Source organism: Mixophyes fleayi, chromosome 6 (genome assembly GCF_038048845.1).
Source record: "Mixophyes fleayi isolate aMixFle1 chromosome 6, aMixFle1.hap1, whole genome shotgun sequence".
In the NCBI taxonomy this organism is placed as follows: Eukaryota; Metazoa; Chordata; class Amphibia; order Anura; family Limnodynastidae; genus Mixophyes; species Mixophyes fleayi.
Genome location: NC_134407.1, coordinates 5,502,784 through 5,524,930, shown reverse-complemented (window position 1 = coordinate 5,524,930; position 22,147 = coordinate 5,502,784). Strand labels below are relative to the sequence as shown.

The 22,147-nt window shown below is 41.4% G+C and overlaps 1 protein-coding gene across 4 annotated transcripts in view; it reads left to right on the top strand.

Annotated features, from left to right (window-relative positions):
* The window catches only part of VTI1A (vesicle transport through interaction with t-SNAREs 1A), a 243,383-nt gene that overhangs the window by 54,230 nt on the left and 167,006 nt on the right, over nt 1-22,147 (top strand). For all 4 annotated transcript variants that reach the window (XM_075215696.1, XM_075215694.1, XM_075215697.1 and 1 more), the window contains one exon: nt 8,216-8,300. In XM_075215696.1, the coding sequence (XP_075071797.1) occupies nt 8,216-8,300 (85 nt within the window). The remainder of the gene's footprint in view (nt 1-8,215; nt 8,301-22,147) is intronic.

Below are 22,147 nucleotides of genomic sequence, written 5' to 3'. Positions count from 1 at the left end.
GCCCAGTGGAGCTTACAATCTAATTTCCTTATCTACACAAATGCACACACACGTGCTCTGATTGGATTGGAAGTGGAGGCCCTAGTTCTCCTGCTGGAAAACACAATCATCTCTGCCCCTTGTTTCCAATGGCTGTAGGAAGGCACGGTGTGCTGGGCCTTGTAGTTCTACATGTGGGGGAGGGTCACAGGTATACAGAAAGCACTGGCAATTAGAGGAGGACATTGTTTGTTTTTTTCTCCACTATCATATCGTTTCATTTACTCTCCGTATACACAAGGGAGCACATTGTGCTGTAACAGATATCACCATGGCAGCAAAGTTTTACATTTATAGTTATGCACTAAATGAAGTTATTGCATGTGCGAATAAATACCTGTCTGTGGTTTCAGGTGCCTGACACTTACCAATAGCTCCGAATGTGGTGGGACTGTGATAATTCTCTGATCCCAACAACGGGGTGGCTTCCTGGAAACGGGATCATCTTGGTGGAAAGTGCGGATCAGGGGTGGGGGCGAGATTTGGCTGTATTGGAGGCTGGGCACATTATAAGGATAGGCGGTAGGCATTATAGTGACAATAGCACGTCTCTTGTCTTATGCTGAAATAACTGTTTATACTAACAGAATATGTCTGTATTGTATATTTTGTATTTTGGCTTTTTTTAATTTTTTTATTTAAATGGAATAATGCAGAATGTAAGTGAATTGAATTATTTTAGATCTTCGGCTACTACCATGAAATGTGAGTGCATTATATAGAGTAGTAACTGACACCAGAATAAGTAAAATATCTGCTGACTTTCTATGTGCCGGAATCGGAATCTGAAAATTTTCTGACTTCGTCTTTCATGGAGCAACTCCAATTCTACACCTTGATCCAATAACAAAGCTTTATATAGAATGCACACATTTACTTTATCCTTTTGTCGTTAATAAGTACTTTTTCCCTCGTGTTTTCTTAATGCAATTAAACTTCTTTTTTTTATAGTTGCTCGTTATTCTCTAGGATCATTCCTTATTTTTTTTATCTCTTTTATTATCAAGCTGATTTCATTGGGAAAAAAATTAGCCCATACCGGTAATATTTTGTTTTAGCGATTAGTAAACCATGGCCACTATTTTCTCGCTAGCATAAATCAAAGCATAAGTTGTGGAAACAATGGAGCTATAGTCGGAGAAGGACAGTGCTCAAGACAAGCCAAGATTTTATTGCCTAAGAACAGTTCTCCGAGTGCTACGTGAAACTTCCATCATAAGGAATCTGAACGTATTCCGGCAAGTCAGCTGTACTGTTGGCGCTGCAGAGCAGACGCGGCCTTTTATTTTAAGATCTAGGTTGAATCCTGACAGAGGACCTGCATGGGAAGAGATTGTTGGCTGAGTTAACTCTCAAATGCTTCACTGTGCAAAACCTGTCCTCAGAAGTCCCGTCCGTCGCTGTGTAGAAGCTTCAGCGGGAGAGTAAATCACCTTCCTTGTCTGCGCCTACAAAGGCGTCGCAGGAACGAGCTGGGGGATAAAACAAGCCACAAGTCCCCTGCTTGTTCTTTTTGTTTCTGTGTAATGAAAGACAGGCGGGAAGGTGTACACGCAGGTAAGGAGTTAGCAAGCAGCTCGAAGACTTTTCCCTATGCAGTCTAGTTCCGTAAAGACATTAAAACACCCCCATTGTTTGTTTCCTTTGCCCCCCTAAATTGGGCATCGGTTTTGAAGTCTGCTCTCCCAACGGTGTTTCGTGTACCTCTCTGCTCACCCATTGCTAACGTACGTTTAATGCTTTATGTACTTGCCATCTACCTGTACATGGCTCCAAAAGACTGTACTGAGAATTGTAACGTTTGCTGATCGTCTTCCACTGCGTTGGACTGAACCCGGCTGTGAATAAGCCTCACATAGTGCCGTCAACGCATTCATACCGACATATTACTATTTACACTCGGGACACTGAACTAACCAGTCCTAGGACCATCTATCTGACAGTCCTAATTTTCTGCTGAGACCCGGATGTGGGACCAAGGTTCTCTGGACATTCAGTAACACAACAAGTTGTATACTATAGATATCACACTTAGGGCTAATAAGCCCTGTTTCCTATATAGGGTTTTGATTTTGGAAACCTACTTAAAATTCTATCGTCTGTGATTATGGTATCTGGATAACAATGTCATGTAATGCATCTGTGAACAGCACAACAAAACCCGCACACAGGAAGGAAGACATTTTTTAGGCTAAATATTGAAAATAATTGACTAAGAATCGATGACATCACAAACACTTGATATTCATGAAACACTGCGTGCTGATGAACTGGCGCCTCCTATCTATACAGGCGCATTGTTAACACTGGCGCTAAACAGCAAAATGCCATCATGTGTCTGCAGCTAGTGCGTACTTTAATCTGCCGCCGTTATTGTATGGAGACCACCATTCTCACCCCTTGCAGTGTTTTATCTCTTTATATTTCTATAAATGATAATTACCACCTATAACTATAAGTTATTGTGCATAGAAATACCCATTTCTCTGCATCTATACGATGATCAGGACCTGTTACGTTTTTTTTATTATTTTGCTCAGGTGAAATTAAGTGAGTGAATTATCCACAGACATGAAGACCCTCAAAATTTACATTTTCACCTGTGAGCCAGGAAGGTACAACACAAAGTTCAGTGTTACCATGACGTTACCTCCCCCCTCCATTACAGACAGATGAAGCCCTCCCTCATCTTCAGGACAGTGTCCTAATACAGGTCAAAAAGCCGTAAATGCCGTCGTCTGTTTTATTGTGACATCCCTGGCCCTGCCCCTGTGTACGACTCTACCAATCCATACACTGGGTTTCTGCACAGCAAGGTTGGCTGAGTGTCAGTCACCCTGTGTCTGCTCTGCAAGATAATCTGCTCCCTCCTAATATGCAGAAGTGTGAGAGAAAGCATAGGGGACATATTTAAGTCAAAACCCTTTAGTTATATAGCTCAGAAATAAATACCGTATATATAATATATATTCCCACATTTGGTTCACTAGCTCTTTAACTTACAATAAATAAAATATATATAAGTGTAGAATGGGAACAGCCTTTTGTTTTTTTTGAAGAAATATATATAAATATCTGCAATTCAAAAATAACTAGTTTATAGTGCAGACGGAAACTTTACACATTTTCCCCGAGAACATATGATTTTTGGCAGATTTCTTTGGTGAAAATTTATATTAAAGTATTACATTTTCATGATTAGTATTTTATCCAATCACCAGTTTTCAGTTCATCTCCATATATTCCTGACGTGATTTAATACATAAAACATGATTTGTAGAAGTAAAATAAGTTCCAGTTCATCACTGTTAGTATTATGTAATAATACTTATTATTTACTAGGTCTATCCTAAACTAAAATCCTTCTTTTTTTGTATATTAGCTAAACATTTGTATTTACAGGATCCGGCTTATTCTTGGCCATCCCGGGAGAACACGTTACAGACCAAAACCTGAAGTTCTCTACAATCTCTGAATAGACCTTGCTGTTATTACAAATTACATTACAATATATGGTATATAAAAACCCTGTAAGTCCTTATTGGTGGCTGAGTTCCCCAACTCTCCTGCCTTCCCCTACTGACATGAAAAGCAATCTCTTATATGCAGACTTGGTCACTATGAGGAGCGCTGCTAAACAAATGAATGTGAAGGACCAATGCCAGGAACCACTGTCCCTGGGAAAAATATATAAATGTTATTTAGTACATATAACACCTGGACCCAAGCATTCTGGATGATAGATTCCATATTTATATCTATGATTAAAACGTCCCATCTTTCTTCATGTATTAATACAGTGTAATTCTAATTCAGTGGTCTAAGTTTGATGCATCATTAACAGGCAGATTAAAAAGCGTTCTGTGGCTGTTACTGACTTAGAGGGGCATATTCAATTGTTGGCGTTACTGCCTAAAGTAACGTGGCACATGCACTATTGCCGTCATTACGGTAATAGTGCGCGTAAATACGGTACATTTCACGCTGGATTTCAGCTCGCGGCTCCCTAAATCCGGCTTAGTATTACCGTAATAACGGTAATACTTTTTCCGCGGAAAACGCCAACAATTGAATATGCCCCATATTGTTATATGTAAATATTCAGTGTAATGCACAATAACTTATCTCTGGATATCCACCGTGTTATTGTACACGACGTGTTCACAAGGCACAATATTCTCAGGTCTAAAATACGATAAGACGGCAGAAGTTTCTCTCCTTTCGGTAGAAAAAATGAATGAAGTACGCTCAGGAAAAAGGACTCTTAATTGAGATTGCTCCAATTTCACGTCTTGATTGCTTTAATTGCAGCGCTGCCAGTATTGTGGGGACTGATGATCGGCGTCTTGTCATATTCCGCTATTCCGTTCCCCTCTCTCTCCTTTACTTGTAAACTTATCTGCGATGCATTTGGTGAGTAAGTAATTACTGTGGCCCTGTTTGTTGCAGATCTCCTGACCTTCACTGTGGCTCTTATCCGCGCTGATCTAAATGCATTGTTTTAATGATTTGTTTCACTCACCCACTCCCCAGCCAACACACACACAGAAAGGAAATATCAAGGAGATGTTTGATGTGGCTTTAGCCGATTCCCTGGCCTGGCCCGCATCTCAGAGATGTGTCACCTTTGCCAGGAGGGAATAGGCAAAATCACGTTTTGAATGGTAATGATAACATACTAATCACTTCCTCTCTTTGAAGATGGAAGCGAGATATTCTGTCAGCATCCCCAGCTGCTGCAGCTTCTAGGCATTGGTCTAGGTGTATTAACTTAAGTGTGCGTGTCAATACAGCTCGGCTGTCTGCCATCCACAGGGGCTCATTAGAGCAGGGGGCCCTCGCTGCACCAGACATCCACTCACATTAAATGCACAACGCCTCCTTTCTCATCAGCGTCATTAGTATTATTGTTATTATTTATTAGAAAGCAGTTGCCTTTTTTTTCCCCCTATACCCCCCCTCCTTCTCCTTCCTTCTTCCCGTTTGCATTGAAATGACATCTGTCACGCGGTACAATTCTTCATTTTAATAGTTTTTGTATGTAAACCGAGCTGTAGCAGAGTGGGGGGATGGACTGTGAGGTTTCTGTCATAAAATAGATCTTGTTTTTTATACACTTAAGCGATAGAGGGGACTGTTAGCGCTGGAGAACGGAGATCTTTGTGACACGGAGCTTGCAATCAAGACAATGGATTATTCCACTGCCAGAACAGTGTTAGATAATTGGCCTGATGTTGTGACAATGAGAGCACTGTAATTCTACATAAATAATATCACAGCTGAGATGCAGGGTAATTTCTGCTAGGAAATAATTGAAATTGTACTCATTGCTTTCTTGGCAGAAGAGCATGCACTTTTCTGATGTTGTTAAATAAGCATGTGTTGTTACATGCAGCCTTGACCTTTCCCAACATCTTTAGTAATTACTCTAACAAAATAGATGATCACGTTCCGCACAGTTTTCTGTTATTAAAATCTGTAAATATTTACAGTGTATCAGATAATTTATATGTCGTTTGGTTTAATTTGAGTCCTTGGGGAGATCCAGTTCAGCACCAGGGGGTAAATGTATCAAGCTGAGAGTTTTCCGGCGGGTTTGAAAAACCAATCAGATTCTAGTTCTCATTTATTTAGTACATTCTAAAAAATGACAGCTAGAATCTGATTGGTTGCTATAGGCAACATCTCCACTTTTCAAACCCGCCGGAAAACTCTCAGCTTGATACATTTACCCCCAGGTGTCTCTGGAACATCCGCGGAGACACATCACACCAATGTTATAGTAGGAATTTCTGTTTATTTTCTCTTGCACCCCATAAAGATGTGCAGCGCACATAGCGGGGATGTCTGCGCGACACATCGCATGCCATTGAATGTGATGCAGTTGTTCTAAAATAAATGGAAAATATGTGGACTCCATGTTGAGGCCTCTGGCCTTAGAGCGTGAGTCCAGCAATACTGACTCCTTTGCGTTCTACGATCTCTGTGTCTGAGGTGTGAGACCGCTGTCATTGCTCAGTAATGTAACCACAAAGGGTCACTGTTTTTTTATTTTGCTGTGTATTGAAAAACTTTTCCCTTCAGCTGTGACGGGCGAGGGAGATGACCACTGAGCCACAAAAGTAATTCACCGTAAAATATATAGGCATGAAATACATTGATATCTGTACAGATGCGCTGGTCGGTCTGCCTCGCACAACAAGCATCCCGCCCACAGCGCACCTTCATTCCGGGACTGCGCTCATAGAAACACTCTGCACAACCGTTTGTGCGTCTGCTGGAAATGCGTATTTGGAAAGAGTGAGCCCAACCTACTGTGGCTTAAAGACCCTATGGGGCCGATTTCAGTTCTGCCACTAATAACGCGGCATTAGCAGTATTACCGTTATTACGGTAAAACTGCGCATAATTACCCTTAATACACTAATTTCAGCGCTGGATTTTTACCCGCGGCTCCCTGAGCTGCGAGATGAAATCCAGGTTAAAATTACCGTATTAACGGTAATACTGTTATTTGCGGCAGAATTGAATCGGACCCTTTCCGTTGCTTTCAAATGTTCTAATTTTCTCTTAAAATATTGCTTGCTATAGCCCCATGTTTCTGTTGGATTAATTATGAGGAATCTTCAGCCCAATCTGTATTGTATGTATTACTTTTTGCTGTTTGATTATTTTTGGTTCTTTAGATATGCCCATCGAAATGCGCTTGGCTGTATGAAATGAGCCAGAGAAATGCAAAAGGTCCCACTTAGAATGCTGTTCGTGGCCTGTTTTCCACCAGTGCAGAGAATATTTAAAGATAACTTTTTTCTGGAGAGCAAAATCTTGTACAGTCCCTGGAGAAACAGAAAGCCCCCCCCCCCCCCCCCCCCCCCACCATAAATGAGCGTTTCCACCTCTCTTCAATCTCATTTAAATAATCACTTCCTGCAAATCAAATCAAAATGTAATTATGACTTGTGGGTGAATGGGAGCTCTCCACTAGGACGTCCTGACCCTCCCATTTCCTAAATGTTGCTTCCTCGTAGATACATGTTGCATAAAATCAGGACATTTGGTTAGAAAAAACAGTGCCAAATTTGCACTGCAGGAGAGGTGCACTTATGAAATGACCAATAATAGCAGAAAATGAAAAAAAAGAAAAGAGAGAAGATTATTTCTGTAGTATAGGTATTTGTTTTCTTTCAAATGGAATATGTAATTGTATTCCCATTTCTGTGTAATATTACATCAGCCACAAGGTAAACAAGACAACCTCATCATTGAGAGTACCCTCTTTATCTGCACAAATCCCGTCCCAACCTGTTTAAATGTTTTTATTCCGAACGGTAGAATAGAATGGGACTTTGTCACCGTAAACGGACTTTGATGAAAAGACTGCTGCAAATTAGTTGTGTTTTAATAAAAGGCAACCGGCTGATAGACTTTCCATATGAACATACGGAGAGGCCACTATATCGTTTAGTTCAATAAACGTCTCAAAATAATCACCGGTCTACACAGCCGGATTACCCATTTGGCAACTTAAACTCCTGTCTACTGCCCGAATTACTCTCTTCCATTTTTATGTGTTTTTTTTGGGCAAACAGAGAGGGGAAGGGCCCCCAAATTAGTATCTTGCCTAGGGCCCCATGAGAAATTGCCAACCTACTTAAGCAAAGGACAATTGACTGTGCAAACTAAGAGAATATGGGACCTGTAGGGAACATATCGAAATCTGCTCCCAAAATTGCTTCCTAACCCCCCAGTATATGAACTAAAATCACTATCTGAGAATTTTATGGCAGCTCTTTGTTTAGCACTTGGAGCTTTGTAAGCAGCTTGTGAGAGCAGCGAGCTTCAGATACCATCCTAATTATGAAATATCAAGAAAGAAATAGAACAGTTTGCCACTGAAACTGTCAAGTATTTAAAGTCTCCTGAATCTTAAAAGTAAGCCAAAGGGTTTAATTTCTACCTAGCGAAGGTCCTCACCCACCTTGTGTACTGATCAGAAGCTCTCCCGCCTGCTGGAGGACTTGTCGTGACTTAGCCCTTAAAAGACTTCGCCTTCTCCCAGAGTTGTAGATTATAACATTTATAATTGATTAATTAAAAAAGAGACATCTGTGAACCGCAACCTGACATCTTTATTTGATCCTTGTAAAGTTGTGTTTTATTTTCTCCCTTTTTGCAGAGGGCTCATCTGCTGGATAACACGGAGAGGCTGGAGAGGTCGTCACGGAGGCTGGAGAGTGGCTACCAAATAGCAGTGGAGACCGGTAAGTGTTCTGCGCAGTTCTGAACACAACATTTCAGGCACATCTGAAAGAACAGGCAGAGATATGTTTGACATATAAGACATTGTGGGACAATTGGAGGCTTTCTCTTCCCTTCTCTCTTATGTTTTCCTAAATAAGTTACTTCGGTGAAGCTGGAAAATGCTGTTTATATCGTGCATTTGTTTTGCTATTTGCTTAGTTCTTTTGCTATATTATAGTTTTCCTCTTTCAATAAGATTTCTAGTAAATCGAGCCCTTCATTATATTATTACATTTGCTGTGTTAAGCAGAGTTCTGCCGATGACCTTCGTGGCTGGCTCCGCGGCAGTCAATGAATGTCAGCTGCTGATTGGAGAAGCCAGTGCCTAAATAAGATCCCGGCTTTCAATTAGATCTAGTGCGTCTTGCTAGAGAGAGGTCCGAGCAGCTCCAAAGTTGATCGGCAAAGGTTCTGGCTCTATGCCAATGCCTGGACCCTGGTAGATAGAGCCAAATAATAACATGCCTACAGACTCTACTGGATGTCCAGGAAGCTCTTGAAGTGTGATCTCCTGGATTCCTGAGAGTGTCTGGAAGTATTCCTGAAGCCAGCCCAGAACGGGAGGTTGTGTTCAGAACCTGGTGTGATGACATGATTTCCGTAATGACATCCCACCCACCACAAATTAAGGGGAATATTTACTAAACTGCGGGTTTGAAAAAGTGGAGATGTTGCCTATAGCAACCAATCAGATTATATCTTTCATTTATTTAGTGCATTCTACAAAATGACAGCTGGAATCTGATTGGTTGCTATAGGCAACATCTCCACTTTTTCAAACCCACAGCTTAGTAAATATACCCCTAAGTGGTTTTACAGAATCATACTATGATGGATGATGTGTTGTAGAACATGTCACTTCATTAAGTCCCATCTGCAATTATGAGTAATAATATATGGAAGGACAGGGATTCACTAGAAAATGTATTTATTTAAACTGTAAACCCCATTTATAATGCATTCACCTCTTGAGTCCATCACATGATTACATTGCGGTAACTTTAAGTAGAAGTATTGTCAGTAGAGCTGATTTACTAACATGACGTGTAGGTGCAGCGTTTGTTTCATTGTCTGACTTGCTCTAGAAGGATTATTGCTGATTGGTTGCTGTGGTTCAGAGTACATTTTGCACTGAAATGAAGTGTCCTGTAGATGGTATTATCACTAGTGGCCAGTTACTGGGGGTGTTGTTACACGGACACAATGCTAAAGCAGAGCTAAACATAAGTATCCAAAGTTAATGTAAAATCATTTATAGTTGATAAGTAAGTGATAAAACTGCTGATTTCCACCAACTCTGCAATATCTGCTTTTGCAGACTTTTCAGAATTGTTACATAAATATGTCCTGGATGACTGTTAAAATTAAAAGTCTGGTGCTGCATGCAGTGAAGTTGCTGGCGTGGTAGGTAAAGCGTAATTCTCATTTACACCATATGTCTTTGTTTTTTATCCTCACTCGTCCGGCTTTACAATATTCAGGCCAAACTGATGTATTTGTGACTATGGAAAGGTCATATTATTTGTAGCCCTAACATGCTGACAGGCTCCTTATTTGAGGGGAAGTGACCCAGCAAACTCCAAAAACACTGTTTTATCCAGGGATCGGCATAGATCTGATTTTAAGGATATTTTACTTTTTGACTCGTCAGCAGCCTATATTTGCCCCATATAAATATTGAATGAGGAGGTGTTGGATGGAAGGGCATTAGTCTGGGATGTACACATGCTCCATCTCCCGGGCATCACCAACTATAAACACAGCCCAGAATCTCTGCACGTTCTGGTCAACTTAATTTAAACAAATCATCATTCATGATATTTTTTCCGCTTCTTGTTTAATGCGCGGGTGCCTGTTATCACTCATTTTATACATTCACAGATTGCTGGCGTTTTGGCTTTTGTTTTTCTGCAGACAGAAATCTTCTTTGTGTATATTTTTGTAGTGGAGAAAATGTTCCGCTGATGGTATTTTGTTTAGCGTAGTTAGTGTTAGACGGGAGCAGGGAGGAGTCACGTGACTGCGCACAGATGAGTTACAGGTGTCCGATGACTTTGTTTATGCTCCATAACTGCTTCAATGTGTGCGCCGTGATTACAGAAGAATGACATCATACAGTCACAGCTCATTTGTTTAGTACGAACCTTACTTCACTTCACTAATAGGGTCTTCCTAGTGGCTAATTCTCTACAACAGCATATGGGGCCTGATTCATTAAGGCATGCAAAACGAACGTATTGAAAAACGCACATAAATCGGGTATAGGCGCGTCCGTCTTCAGCAAGGAGCGGATGTGAAGATACATCTGGTGATGAATGCGGGTCTAGGTCCGCTCTGCTCTAACAGACAATACCCTGCAGGATACGTATAATACCTGTATGCAATGTAAAGTCACAAAAGTACGCACAGAAAAAAATTAGTGTCACTCATAATAATAATATAGTCATTATTGACAAAACATTAAAGTAACAACAGTTTTTTCTCCATCAAATTCTTTTATTAAGATGTTATAAATGTCTCTACTTTACATAAAATACATTGTTACAGTTGCTCCTGATTAGACACATGTTCTAGCTGTATACACAGCCGCCATCTCTAGTAATCAGCACTTACACCTGACCTGTAGCTGGAGCAAGTGATACGGCTGAAAGTCACGTACCTGAGAGATGCCCAAATCTTGAATCACGCGCTGCTGTGTGCGCTCGAACTTGGCACGTCCTTACTATACACTGACTACAGGCATACGCCCTGTCCCCTCCGCGTTCTGCCCATGAAGTTGTTGACTGTAGTAAGGGTCCTTTGTGCTCGAAGATGTATTGGGCGTTACTATGTTCTCTGACGTATGGTTAGTTTCTGGGCATGTGCAGAACGATTTTACACAAAATACGGCATGTATCGGCATTTACATTTTTTAGTGAATTAGACGCATGCTATTTGCATCCTTTGACACCAAATGGAATTTTCCTTCCTGGAACACACTGACAAATATTCCATATTGTTAATCAAATCTTTGGATATCTATCGAAGTTTACAAAATGCTCTTTTTGTTTTAAGCTATTAATCTGATTTAAAGACGCTTAAAGTGTACAATTCCTCACAGTGAGGGTTTTGTTTTGCCTTCCTCCAAATTACCCTATGTCAGGATATAGATATATATAGATATATATGTGTGTATAAATAATATGTATTATAAACCATTCCTATATGCCTCTCCTGTATCCGTAATTGTGCAGGTATAATGCATAATTTTTCCTTGTGACGAGCTGGTGAACATTCCCAGTTGTCATATGTGTCAGCTGTCTCCGATTCACAAATTCGGGGTTAATTACAAGTCAGTCTTGTTCCGTGATGTGAAAATTGGTGAACTGTCACCGGCTTTTTGCTGGCACTTCGGTGACTCTGTAGTGGTAAAGAAATGAAGCGATGTATTCCTAAATACAGCTCTTTGTGACTGAAGTGACGGCACAGATACATCTATGGAAGCTACAGTGTGATACCTCTTATAGCAGCATTAAAACATACACATTTATTTATCCCTTACACTTATTTAATTTGTGAAAAATGCAGATTGTTTTTATTATATCCTTATCTTTAGTCCGTTAGGAGACATTTCTGCTATTGCTCTCTATGAAAAGGGTTAGTTGCTTTTAATAAAAGTGGCACCTGCTGGCCAAGAATAGGTACTGCACCCCACCGTAATGCTGATTTGTGCATAACAATTGATCATTGTAAGAAAGCAAATAAAATAGAAATTGAAAAACGAAAGCTGTGTATTTAATAAGCTCCACATTGCTGCTGTAGTGGACTTCTGCTTCTTGGATGTCATATTCAGTATCTGAGTTGCCGGCATTCAATGGCTTCGTCACCAAATGAGCTCAAGCAGACATGTTCAGCAAACATTCTAGTAGTATAAAAATAAAGATGAAGAATTGTGGATTAGAATGATGATCGTAAAGATACAATTTTGGTTAAATATGTGTTTATTGGGCACACGTTAACCCTGCCACGTCCTGTCTAGCCCCCTGATGTGTCTGCCAGGAGGACGTTGGCACAGCCGAGTGCCCACCAGTGCATCAGCTCACTGCCAGCACTTGCTGCGGAGTTCTGTGTTCCTATCTATAACTTCAGTCTCTGCCTCCGCACATAGCGAACCCTTTGTACAAAGAGCACGCATCTCGCCTTCCTAACAGGGCCTCCTTCTCCTTCCTTTTATTTCTCTTCTAACTTTGAAAACGGTTTTCAAAGATGGCCTTCGAGGTTTCCTCCCATCGTACGAGCGTCTGAAGTAACACACACACAAAAAAAGAAAATTCTACCCGGATTTTGATAGAAAAACGACATCTGACAGGTAACAGCATGGTAGGTTTCTAATTTCAAAGGTCGGTGTGATGGGAGGAAGAAGAATTTCTGCCTTGCCGGGAAATTGTAAGTGAGAAGGATGAGAACAATATTTATATCCACACTAGATGGACCACTCCAGGACTCCGCGACGGTCCGTGTCCCCAACTATTTAGGTGTCGGTAATAAGTCTCATAAACCAGACATTGTCTGAATGTTCCAGCTTAGATACATTTCTTTTAATCGTAACATTAAAATATGAGCCAAATTTTGTTTAAAGTAGACATAGAAAATAGAGCGTTTTCTGATACGCTCATCATATTTTTTAAGATGTAACTTTTATTTGCAACCATTTGTCTTCCATAGATTTGTAAAAATAATTTTGAAGGAACTGTGACACTTTTCTTTAATTTACACTTTATATCCATCCAATCAAAATGTTAGCTATAATCTTTTTGTTGGATGACTTTTTATAGTTTCTGTGATCCAGATTCCGCTTACTGGACTTTTATGTAGTAGAGTTGCCATTGTTTGTCTCCTCTACCCAACAAGGTCCTTATATTTTCCTAGATCCTTTGTATATCTCATGACATAGCGGTTTGGGTGTGAGGTCTAATGGCACAGGGTAAATTTGATATAACTGGGGATGGGGTGTGATGTCACAGTGACCGGATAGGTTGACTCTCCATTGTGTATAGGCCACAGGTACCATATAACCAGATAGCTCCTCGTGATTGCTGGTTCATAGACAGGTCCTGAGTTGTACAGCTGGTCTGTATTGCTGAGGGTTCACTCTGCTCCGTCAGCTGATAAACTGATCACACCAGAACAATGCTCTTAGATAAGACTAAGGAGTGCTCCTAGCTGGGCCCTGTCCAACCCCTACTATATATAAGTAGGCCTGGGTCCTACTCTACACTCCTGTGTCTATTCCAAGACAAAGACTGCGCTTCACCATTCTATATAGGATCTGCCCCCAGCTGCCTGATTGGAGGACCCGTGCCTTGCGGAGATTACTGTAGACGCGGTATACGCTCACCATAAAGTGAGACGCAGCCATTGAAGCCAGGTCTATAACTTATGCTGCTTTTGCTGTATTATGTTTGTAATAAACAAACAGCATTGTTTTACAACAATCCTCATCATCATCACCATTTATTTATATAGCGCCACTAATTCCACAGCACTGTACAGAGAACTCACTCACATCAGTCCCTGTCCCATTGGGGCTTACAGTCTAAATTCCCTAACATACACACAGACACAGACTAGGGTCAATTTGTTAGCAGCCAATTAACCTACCAGTATGTTTTTGGAGTGTGGGAAGAAACCAGAGCACCCTGAGTCAACCCATGCAAACGCGGGGAGAACATGCAAACTCCACACAGATAAGGCCATGGTTGGGAATTGGGAACTCATGACCCCAGTGCTGTGAGACAGATGTGCTAACCACTGAGCCACCGTGCTGCATTATGTTTGTAATAAACAAACAACATTGTTTTACAACAATCCAGGAAACCTTTTATTTGTGGTACAGTGGTTAGGATTGCTGTCTGGTAGTTCTGGAGCCTAGGTTCATTTCCAATTCAGACTGTATTAGTATACTCATGTGGGTGTCCTCTCTCTTATCATACACTTACTGGTAGGATTATTGGCTTCTTACTAAAGTGACCCTTGTCGGTGTACCTGTGGTAGAGATGTTAGATTGTAAGCTCCAGTGTAGATCATTCCGCCCGGAGGAATATGTTAAATGATAATAATGACCCCCATAGGCCTTTATAATTCTCTAGGTCAGGGTAAAACAAAAAACCTGGACAGACCTGTGACTTGCAGTTTGCGCTGTCCGTAAAGGCGTCTTTTTACGGGTGTCAGACGCCGTAGACACTGGCTGGTAAATGATCTTGTGAGCAGGGTCCCGTTACCTCCGTCTGTCTGTATTGTCCGGTGTTTGTTCCCAGTCGTAAAGCACTGCGGAATTTTATTGGCATAAATGATGATGATGATGATGATGATCTGCGTCCGTTAAGCGCTGTCAGTTAGGGTTTCTCCGTTTTTCTCAGTCTTATAGATCATCATCTTTCTGAAGGGAAGACGAGTGAGTGTCGAGTTTAGAACCCTGATACAGTTAAACCGATCACAAATCACCTTGTTAGCGATTTGTAACATTTTAGTGCTGAATAAGGAAACTCGGATGACTCCTATAACCCGTTTCTCTGAAGAATTAACTGGCAGGGGCCCCAAGCACACGCTCCCTTCAGTTCTACTTCTTATATAACCCATATATCCAGAGTGAATCACCGGCTTGAACTAAGGATTTATGTTAATATGACCTATATTCCAAAACTGTAATAACTCCTCACTGATACATTCACTTTTGTCTTGTTGAGTGACATGTGTCGCTGACAGAGGCATAGGATAGATGTCCGTAAGTGGAGAAGTCTTGCGGCTGGCAAAGGCTTGTAGGTTTCCTGCCGCTTAATCATTTTATTACTTCCCGGCATTCAGAAATCAGGGTTACATTACCTACATATGTCATCCTCTCACATTGTATTCATATCACACATTACCCACGTGTCTTCTTCATTTTCTGTTATATTTAAAGTGTTTCTGTTCTCTGCAGCGGAGATTCTCAACCTGTGCTACATGTAACCCGAGGGACAGGTTAAACAGATTCAGGAGGGGGGGTGGGGAGTTACATATATTCCAAATAATTATTATTCACAAAAAGACAATCAATAAGAAATCTTGAGCTTGTTCCAATAATTAGTTTATTGATTTGTAGTATATAATAGGTTTACAAAGAGAGGTTTATGGGGACCAGCCCTCATGTCTTGGGTCCTGACACACAGGGTCAGAGCATTTCCCGATCCATTCTCCACATTTGTAAGAAGATTGTTGTTCGTAATGTTTTTGCTGAGTTTTAGTGGAAAAATAAGTATGTATTAAAGTTGTTTCTGAACTTTCTATTTCAGCCAGCAAGCATGGTGTGAGCTGTACAAGACCGCTGTCTGAGCGCTCGTTTCCCTCCCTTAAACCACTAGGGATAGTTTGTTTTTTACAATGTTTAAAACATTGTTGCTGCAAACTGCTGATGACTGTTTGTTGTTTTCCAAACATATAGCAGTGTTTACAGATCATCTTATCATCAATTGAAGAATATATGGACACGGGGGCAAACGTAGGATTTGTAGAGGGGGGTTTCCATACCACACCGCCAGTGGGCGTGACCAGCATGCATGGGGCGTGGCTATAATATTAGACCGTGCTTGGCTGCTCTCCAAATCTTCCTATCGCTATAATATACATGGGCAATGCTGCGTGCAATACTGTTGGGTGCACAGAGCTCTCCCTTTTCAAATAGAGCCGTGTGAAGTGGGAGCAGAGTCCAGCCACCTCAATTATACAGTGCCCCAAGCTTGGAGGAGGGTTTCCGGGCACTAGGAAACCCACCTCAGTTTGCCTATGGGACATGATCTATAAGAATCCTGGTCCTACAGCATATAAATCTTCACATCAAGAACCTGATCATTCTGCTATGAATTGGATACAGAGACCTCACCAGGACCTATAATATGCAGCTTCGTATGAGGAACTTGGGTGTGACTTTCTTCAGGACTGGAGTCGTTCTTACACTCCAGGAAGAACAATGTAAGCACTTCTTACATCAATGAAACATAAGCAATGTTCTGCCTCCGTACATAATATCTGTCTTTGTTTCATCTTTGACATCTTCCAAGAGGGAATCTTTCTACTTTCTGTGCTGAGATGATTTCCTTTTAATGCCATTTCCAATCACAACACAACAACCTGCGTCTTCGGGTGTACTCGCCGATCCTGTGATACTCAACGCTGCCTCCTCCCTCTTCAAGTCATTGTAAATATCGTAGTCGCAGGCCGCTACCATGTAGTTTGGTAATTTTCAGGACAACATCAAGGTTTCATACCTCTGGCTTCTAGAATGATTGTTTGAAATACTACGTTTCAAATGTTTCCGTGTGAAGAATGGAGTTTCTTGATGTGGTCGACAAAAAGATAAAGCTCTGTTCTCAGCAGATCTGTCGGCTCTATCAGGACGTAGAAACGCATGAGATTTCCCTTTTAAATTGTTGCATGTCAAGAGGTGCGAAGTTATAGGTGATCGAGGTAATTCCTATCTGCTTTTCTTATAACCAAAAGAAGGTTACTTGGGAAGAGGATGAGACACCGGGCAATCTTAAATATGTACTAATGATCGAGACTGTGTATAGGGCGTTACGTTGTATCTCGTTATCTATCAGACAACTGTCATTTCCTGTTTGGGTATAGGGCTTTACGTTGTGTCAGGCGCTGTCTCCGCACCTCCACTGGGTGCAGGAGACGGATGCCCTCTGGCCGCAAGTCACGTCCCGTTGCTAGGCAACAGGACGCGTTCCCATGATCCGCTTCGGTTGCTAGGCAACCCAGACGCTTCCCGGCGATCAGCTGAGACTGATCGCCGGAACTTCCCCTCTCCAGGGCTTCCTGTTTGCCTCTATTTAAACTCACTGGTGCCAGAATATTGATTCCCACCAGCTCCAGAATTTTTCCCATTTATCCTGATTGCTCTCCAGTGTATTGACTCCTCGCCTAGCTTGATTTCTCCTTCTCTTGGTATTGACCTTGGACCGTCCCTGATTACTCTGCCTTCTCCCCTTGGTACTGCGTTTGTCTGGTTTCGACTCGGCCCGTCTGACTACTCTCCATTCGCTGCTCTGGTAATTATCTGGGAGAACCACGACCTGCGCATCACACGCAGCAAAGCCCAAACCTCCTTGCGGGGTTCCCTGGTGAACACCAGTGGTGCGTTAGGCTCCGCGCCTCCCAGTTTAGTAGCACCAATACCAGTCAGTGATATTCCTAGTGAAAGATGTGACACGTTGTATCTCTTTATCTATCAGACACCTGTCATTTCCTGTTTGGGTATAGGGCGTTACGTTGTATCTCTTTATCTATCAGACACCTGTCATTTCCAGTTTGGGTATAGGGCGTTACGTTGTATCTCTTTATCGGACACCTGTAATTTCCTTGCTGAGTGTGTTTCGTGGTTGTTTTCAACTTTGCTACGTGCTTTATGATCTGTTGAAGTCTTATTTCTCACTCTCTTGTTTGTCACATAGTGTTAAACTCTGTCCACTAGGATTACTTTTACTTCTAATAGACTTGTCACTTACACACAGTGGAGTCCGCCATTTGTGGGCTTGGCCAACCTCTGAGTGTGCTGCCACAAAGTGTCATGTCTTGGTGATGCCATTTCGTCCTTGTGCATCGATACATTTAAGCAATGGGTCCCTGAGTTTCCGCCTTTCCTACCCAACCCCTCAGAGGCTTTGTCCCTCCCTGTGTGTAATGTTAGTGTGCTGCACAGTACAACTTCCAAGTCCAGATCATCCCATTATGTATGGTAGATGTCAGTTGTTCTATCTTTCTATCTGTTCCTATACTGTATATATGAACAACCGCACAGTACCACTTCTCATATTATGCATGTTTTATGCAATTCTCTGCCTCGGTTCCTAGATGTTATGCAGTGTTCGTTCTATTGAAATGGTAAAAGGATTTATTTTAACTTTAGGTCTTTAATGTCTGAAAAATCCTGATTTCAGGCCGTTGAGAAGCATTTGGTAATGTGCATTAGTTGCAGCCTCAGACCCCACATGAAAAGTGGCACCAATTTCACAATTAACGTGGTAACTTTCCGCAGCTCCCATCAAACAAACCAGGATCGTATTAGTAGTTTGTGAGTCCCATCCACCCAATGATATGCCTGTGGTGTTATTCTGGTTTTTCTTTTCTTATCATTTCCACTTCTTACAGATTTGTGTGTTTTCGGACTTTGATTTTCCTACAGAGCGACTGCTTCTGAGTTTGCCTGATGTTCATAATATTGACAGACTTGTCTTTGTCGGGGGCACAGCTTCCCCCCAGCTTGATTTCACAGCAGGTCAGGACTTTCTGTACAACTTCCACCCACCGTAGGACGCTCCGCCTGAGCTTTTCTGTACTCGTAGCGTTTGAAGAGCGAGCCTGCACTTTCTGTTAGGAAACAGTGTTGTCTCCCATTTGCACCAAAGAACAAAAGAAGCATTAAAAAATGATTTTAATTGAAGAACCGCATGTTCTAAGTAAAGACAATATCAAAAGGACGAGCGAGAGGCCGTGCACCGCAGGTGTATGTATCGGGGTACCCCCAGAGCCCCTAAGGGCACACAATCCAGATATCAGCAACCGTACAATTTGTCTAGAAAAATATGATTATTTCGACTTGTGTCAGTTTGGGGACTACGAAGAGGGATTTTACCTTATTTTAACACTTCTCCGTTTGCATATTTATGCTGAGGGACGGTTAGTATGCAAACGAAGCAGCCGACATTAAAAGAATAGTATAATATTGTACAAAGCTTTCTACTCATTGTGGATCAGAAACTTAAAAGAAGCCTTCGCCATGGATTAATGAAGGAACAATGGAACGTTTTCACACATGGGGAATTACCTTTGTGCTAAAATGACTATTAAAACCTGGAGTGCAAGAATTTTGGTAAATATTGTGATTTTTGGCATTAGTAGATGTCTATTGATCGCCCCTTGGTGAAGGCAGATATTAAGTGACGCAGTATTCAGCCTATAAATTTACTAGGAACTAGTGACATCCTTTTGTGCCACGTGATTTAAATACTAGTTCCTAGCTAATTGATTGGCTGGGGTTGTATGTCCGCAGATTGGCCACGCCCACTGTTCTTACCCCCTTTCTACGCAGTGTGATTAAAGCCGGCATGGCTGTTTAATATTTCAGTCATTTAACACCCCAACATTTAAAAGCTCAAAGTAATCCCCACCGTTGATATATAAACCCCACCCAGAGCTGCCCCACGATATCCATAGTGCGTTTCACATCCGGGAATCAGCCAAAACTGACTCTATTTGGATGTATGCCGTTAGTCCATATAAAAAAGTAATCCCACATACTACAGTATTGCTTTAAAGCAGCAATCAACATAGAAAATTTAGTCTTCTTTCAATACAAGGTGATTACCTTTTGCGCATGCGTATGAACGTCATTTCTCATAACTGTCCTCCTACAAAACCATTATCTCCTTTCCAAAAGCTCTCTGGTTGGTAAACAAAAATGGCTGCCAGACACAAGCTCACAGCTCTCATCAGGTCATGTGATGGCAGAGAGGGAGAAGGAGACGGAGGAGGAAGTCACAGTGCAGACTGAGCTCAGAGAGGCGTTCCAAAGACTCCCTGCTCACTACATCATGTGACTGTGGTGGCTATTGTAGTCCAGAATCATAAATCATTAAGCCAGAAGAAACAAACCAAGGTGTATACCAACTTCTTACAGCCTGCTGCAGTGATTTATATTACAAAACATAGGATTGCTGGTTTTAAGTAACAGAAGTGAAGTCCTAGTTACAACGACTTGGCTCTTGTCGCACGTCCTGGTGCCTTTCCTACACCTCACAATGTTAACTGAGAATAACGGCGGTTTCCCCCAAAAAAGCATTGTCCACTTTTATGGAGCCGTATTGGGAAGTGTAGAGTTTTGTAAACCTTGTGGCCTCCAACAAAATGGCCACCACATTAAAATACAAGAGATAGTTTGTAAGTAAAACAAGTTGTTGTTTTTTTTATCCCTGTTGCAAATAATTGCTCCGCTTCCATCATTCCCGTTTAACCACCTTTTGGCGTCTGTAACGCCTGTCCTACCACATGGAAAGTGCTAGAATACAATCTATTGTTACTGAAGCAGCAGAAATGGTCCCAGAATAGCTCTAGAAAACAATCTCCCATTAATATAATTTCCCTGTAATTCTTAGTTCATCTGTAGCATTAACACCCCGCTGGCTCTCTCGTTGTTGTGGAACTAGAAGTCACAGCATGCCCCGCCAGCCAGAAGCCCAAGTCTAATATAAAGGTGTTTATTATTTGTGTTGTACATCAGGAGGTCAAGCTGAATGCACACTGAAGGCTCAGTAATTACACTGTAGCAGGGGCGATATCGGAATTAGCTGACCCCTGAGATCTCATATTGACCTCAGTCAGTATTAACACTTCGGATCGATACTTTCTGCTATTGAATTGAAAGGAAGTCCAGTCTTAATTGCTAATTTGCAAATAGCTTCTGGAGCACGTTAGGGTTTGTTGTGTCAGGTGTCTGCCTGTATTTCTTCTTTTCTTAATCAATATTCAGTGTTTTATAGGGGCTCAAATAACCAAACAGATAATATATACTATTTCTACCGCAGCGGCATTGGTCTTTTTCAGCTGTGAACGGTTTCAGTTTTTGATAAAAAAAAAAAAAGTGATATTGCGTATAGGTAATATCTAAATTACGTTCCACAGGCACAGTTGTTAGCATTGCTGTCACAGAACGCATGGGTTGGATTCCGGCTAGGACCCTATCTGACTGGCGTTTGTATGTTCCCCCTGTGTGGGCTCTGGTTCCCTCTATAAATACAGTAGTAGGTTAATAGACAAAATCCCCTACAGTGTGTGTGTGTGGTAGGGAATATAGATTGTAAGCTCTGTTGGGTCAGGAACTCAGCGAATGATTCAATTTTCTCTGCAAAGCACTGTGTAATATGGTGATGTAGATGATATAAAAAAAGATTATTAGTCTATAATAGGTACTTTATTACCGTTAGACTTTATATATACGTCAGCAACATATTACGCGTACTCTGGCACCTGTTTATATATTTATCATCAGACTGCTGATAGATGTGTAATGTAATGCTTATATATCCTGTGACTTGTGTATCAGATTATGTAGCACTGGTCACATAAACTACTTCAATTGGTCTTATTCCCATTTTATTTAGCTATACGTGTTCAGTTTAACACCCGCACATAAATTATTTTGCAGAAAAAAAATGTGTTTATTGTCCTTTACTATTGGCATTAATATTTTAAGGATTATTTGGCTTTAGATGGCGCTGTTCAGTCACAGTTTATCTATATTCTATATGAAGATCACAGCACTAGATACTATATACTAAATGCAGGATAATTGTCTGCTATTTCTGGCAGTATTGTAGCTAGATATAAACATCTACTGTATAATAATCACTTTGTGGCTGCAGAATATCATGTAATCGGATCTATAGCACACGATCTGCTTTTTCCAGAGCTCAGGAGAACGGCGCTCGCTGCTCCAGAATGACTTTTGCCATCACTGTTGTCATATTCCTGTACGGCACACAAAGGTATTCATGTTGTGTTTCCCCGTCCCATTGTGGCTGATGCGATACAAAGACCGTCGCAGGCTGGACCACTAATTGGCCCTAATGGTGAACCTTATAGTCGCTGACAGGGGCAGGTGCTGAAGCGGAAATAGCGCAGACTGGTGTGGAAGAAAGTCAATATACTCTGCTTCTTTTATTCATTTTATTTTATTTTTGCAAACTGGGACAGCATGATGTATGTCTCTGTCTGAGGATTAGTGCAGCAT